Source organism: Protomyctophum parallelum, assembly GCF_964188405.1.
Source record: "Protomyctophum parallelum genome assembly, chromosome: 18".
In the NCBI taxonomy this organism is placed as follows: Eukaryota; Metazoa; Chordata; class Actinopteri; order Myctophiformes; family Myctophidae; genus Protomyctophum; species Protomyctophum parallelum.
Window position 1 is genome coordinate 44,794,019 of NC_139716.1, and position 4,231 is coordinate 44,798,249.

Consider the following 4,231-nt stretch of genomic DNA (forward strand, 5'->3'; position numbering starts at 1 on the left):
CCTTTCCTTTCCTTAGTCCAGTTACCCTGGGTAAACATAGTACCTTTCCTTTCCTTAGTCCAGTTACCCTGGGTAAACATAGTACCTTTCCTTTCATTAGTCCAGTTACCCTGGGTAAACATAGTACCTTTCCTTTCTTTAGTCCAGTTACCCTGGGTAAACATGGTACCTTTCCTTTCCTTAGTCCAGTTACCCTGGGTAAACAGTACCTTTCCTTTCCTTAGTCCAGTTACCCTGGGTAAACATGATACCTTTCCTTTCCTTAGTCCAGTTACCCTGGGTAAACATAGTACCTTTCCTTTCCTTAGTCCAGTTACCCTGGGTAAACATAGTACCTTTCCTTTCCTTAGTCCAGTTACCCTGGGTAAACATAGTACCTTTCCTTTCCTTAGAGTCCAGTTACCCTGGGTAAACATAGTACCTTTCCTTTCCTTAGTCCAGTTACCCTGGGTAAACATAGTACCTTTCCTTTCCTTAGTCCAGTTACCCTGGGTAAACATAGTACCTTTCCTTTCCTTAGTCCAGTTACCCTGGGTAAACATGGTACCTTTCCTTTCCTTTTTGATGGGGGGGGGGGGAACCCCTCCTTCCAAAAAAAAAAGATCAATTAAGAAAAAAACAATAAAGAAAATGTCAACAAAGAAGAAGAAGAACAAAGCGGCTAAAACACAAAAAGCTCTCGGATGAAAAAAAGTCTCTTCCAGGAAAAACTTTCATGACAATAATCTTTAACGTAGGACGAAAAACGACACCGCTCGGAAAACACGACACTGAAAACAAAGAACGCGACTCAAAAATTAACCTTTTTATCAAAAAATCTAAAAAACCTTCTCCGATTTTATTTTCCCGTAAAACAAAAAGGTATACCTCGTCGTACCAACCAACCAAAGGTCAAAAGGTTTCAATTCATAATTAATTAATATTCACGGGGGGGGAAGGGGGGGGGGGGGGGGGGTTTCGGGGTTTCATCATCATCATCATATTCTGCGGATCTTGTCGGCGACCACCGCCGGGTTCTCCTTGCGGATCTTGGCGGCCGCCTCGGCCTTGTAGTCGTAGGGACAGTCGTGCTGGTCCGAGTAGCGGTGGCGCCCGCAGAACTGCTTCCCGCAGCGGCAGTCGAAGCCCGCCAGGCCCACCTTCTTGCGGCACGAGGCCACGAAGCAGCGGTTGGTCTTGGGCTTGGCGGGGGGGCCGCCCGCGGGGTCGTCTCTGGAGCAGCTGCTGACCGTCGTCGTCGCGAAGGCCGTTGTTGTTGTCGTCGCGACGGCAGGCTGGACGACGGACGGGACCGCCGGCGAGTCCTTCGAGGAGACCGACAACGACGAGTTCTCCGACGAGTTCTCCGACGTCTTCGCCGCCGCCGCCTCCGCCTCGGCCCGTCGCTGCTTGTCGTCGTCCTCCAGGCCGGCCAGGCTCATCTCAGTCATCTGCTGGGAGAGGAGGGTCGACGCCCCCGGCTCCACGCCACCGCCGAGGACCTTGTTCACCGCCACGGCCTCCGAGGAGGACACGGAGGATACGGAACCACCGCCTCCTCCTCCTCCTATAGCGCCCCCTAGGGGGGGGCTCACCCGGCCCGCGGTGGTGGTGGTGGTGTTGTTCTTGAGCCTGGACTGGTGCTCCTTGAAGCAGACGGAGCACATGCCGTTGGTGTTGGGCACGCCGAAGAAGCCGCATCCGTTGGAGCACGGCCGCGGGCTGGTGTTCTGCTCGGCGCTCGGAACCGGGCTGGACTGGTTGGTCTTCTGGGCCATGATGATGATGATGATGACGACGAGGATGGATGGCGTCCACCTCCCGCCGCGCAGACCGTAGCGGTTCTGTGTCGGGCTGTGTGTGAACTCTGTGGACAGGACGTGTACGTACCGGGCATATCAGCCGACCGCCGATACCAACGCTGAGCGTAGAAACCTCCAATGCATGAGTCGAGTGGTTTGGGTTATCTGTGGGAGGGCGGGACCCCCGGCGAAATATATATAACGACACGCGTATGACGTCACCGTGATGTCATCGTCGTCGTGATTAAAACGGCACCGCTCACTTCCACGCGAGTGTGATTTTTTTTTTTTTTTTTTGACGGCCGTCGTGTGACAAGCCAGAGCCGTAGATATAGACAGTTACCGCAACTCCGTTCACTTCTGAGCGTCGCAGTCCCTCCCCCTTTCAGAACAACGAGTGGCCCAGGAAATGGTTCTCCATTCGTTTTCTCCATAGGCTTGTCCTAAAGTATTTATTTAAAGACGGTTACGCCGTGGACAAAGCCAACTCGGATCGTGACAAATCATGACAATGAACACAATGTTTTGGGCCGATCAAATAATATATAAAAAGAAAAACAACAAAAAAAGTGTTATAACCTGTCGTTTTTTTCTACTTTCTGATTATTTGTTTTGCCCAAAACATTGTGTTTATTGTCATGATTTGTCACGACAAGAGGTGGCTTTGTCCGCGGCGTAAACGTCTTTAAATAAATACTTTCTGAAAAGTCTATGAGGAAAATGAACGGCGATTTCTTTTCCGGGTCTCTCGAGGGGGCGGGACTGCGACGCTCTATTGGCTTCAGTCCAACGGAGGCTCTCCTACATAGACTTCTATTGGCTTCAGTCCAATGGAGGCTCTCCTACATAGACTTATATTGGCTTCAGTCCAATGGAGGCTCTCCTACATAGATAGACTTCTATTGGCTTCAGTCCAATGGAGGCTCTCCTACATAGACTTCTATTGGCTTCAGTCCAATGGAGGCTCTCCTACATAGATAGACTTCTATTGGCTTCAGTCCAATGGAGGCTCTCCTACATAGACTTCTATTGGCTTCAGTCCAATGGAGGCTCTCCTACATAGACCTCTATTGGCTTCAGTCCAATGGAGGCTCTCCTACATAGACTTCTGTTGGCTTCAGTCCAATGGAGGCTCTCCTACATGGACTTCTATTGGCTTCAGTCCAATGGAGGCTCTCCTACATAGACTTCTATTGGCTTCAGTCCAATGGAGGCTCTCCTACATAGACTTCTATTGGCTTCAGTCCAATGGAGGCTCTCCTACATAGACTTCTATTGGCTTCAGTCCAATGGAGGCTCTCCTACATAGACATTACAATTTACAATTTAGGCATTTAGCAGACGCTCTTAATCCAGAGCGACTTACATTTAAGCAAGAACAAAATCATGGGAATACATCACATAAAAGCATTTATCATGAAACATGCGTAAGCTAAGAAGGTAACAGCGGAATATCTATATGATGAAACTATACATACACTATACATAATAAACTATACATATTCACTACTATGCTATACATATGTACTATGGCGTGCTATGACTATATACAATACAATTATAGTGCTGTCTACATAACATGCTATAAGTCTGTGTCAAATGCTATCTAAGCCAACATAAATGCTATCTAAGGGGTTAGGGTAAGTGCTATGGGCCATGATGGAGTCTGAAAAGGTGGGTTTTCAGGCTACGGCGGAAGATTGGGAGTGATGCTGCAGTTCTGACTGCAATGGGAAGTGCATTCCACAGTTTTGGAGCCAGAAGGGAGAAGAGTTTGGGACGTGTGGAGCGTTGTCCCGGCGTTTTTAGTGAGGGTACTTCCAGTTTCCCTGCGTTGGCTGATCTGAGTGCGCGGGAGGGTTTGTAGGGTTCAATCATACTTGTAAGATATGGGGGAGCCATACCTTTGGTTGCTTTGAATGCCAGCATCAGAGTTTTGTATTCTGTGCGGGCAGCGACCGGGAGCCAGTGGAGGGAGCGGAGCAGGGGGGAGACATGTGAGAATTTTGGCTGGTTGAAGACCAAGCGAGCTGCTGCATTTTGGATCAGCTGGAGAGGCTTAAGTGCACATGCTGGTAGGCCAGTAAGGAGGGAGTTACAATAGTCGAGTTTTGACAAGACTGTTGTCTGGATTAGGAGCTGGGCTGATTCCTGGGTGAGGAACGGTCTAATCCGTCGTATGTTATAGAGTGTGAACCTACATGATCGAGTGACAGCTGTGATGTGAGCTTTGAACGAGAGCTGACTGTCCAGGACAACACCAAGATTCCTGGCTGTTGGGACAGACGTTACCAGGGCGTTGTCTACGGAAATCGTTAGCTCCCGCATAGGGCAGGACTTAGCTGGGAAGAAGAGAAGCTCAGTCTTGTCTGGGTTCAGCTTGAGGTGGTTGGAGGACATCCACTGTGAGATGTCAGCCAGGCATGCAGTGATGCGCTCTTCCACCTGAG

The 4,231-nt window shown here is 49.5% G+C and overlaps 1 protein-coding gene across 1 annotated transcript; it reads right to left on the reverse strand.

The window, feature by feature from the left end:
• Positions 1 to 977: 977 nt before the first annotated feature.
• Positions 978 to 1,757, reverse strand: LOC310876170 (AN1-type zinc finger protein 5-like; the record flags this gene model as incomplete). Its single annotated transcript, XM_083789615.1, has 1 exon — positions 978 to 1,757. The coding sequence occupies one exon, from the start codon at positions 1,755 to 1,757 to the stop codon at positions 978 to 980; it is 780 nt and encodes a 259-aa protein (XP_083645741.1).
• Positions 1,758 to 4,231: the final 2,474 nt, after the last annotated feature.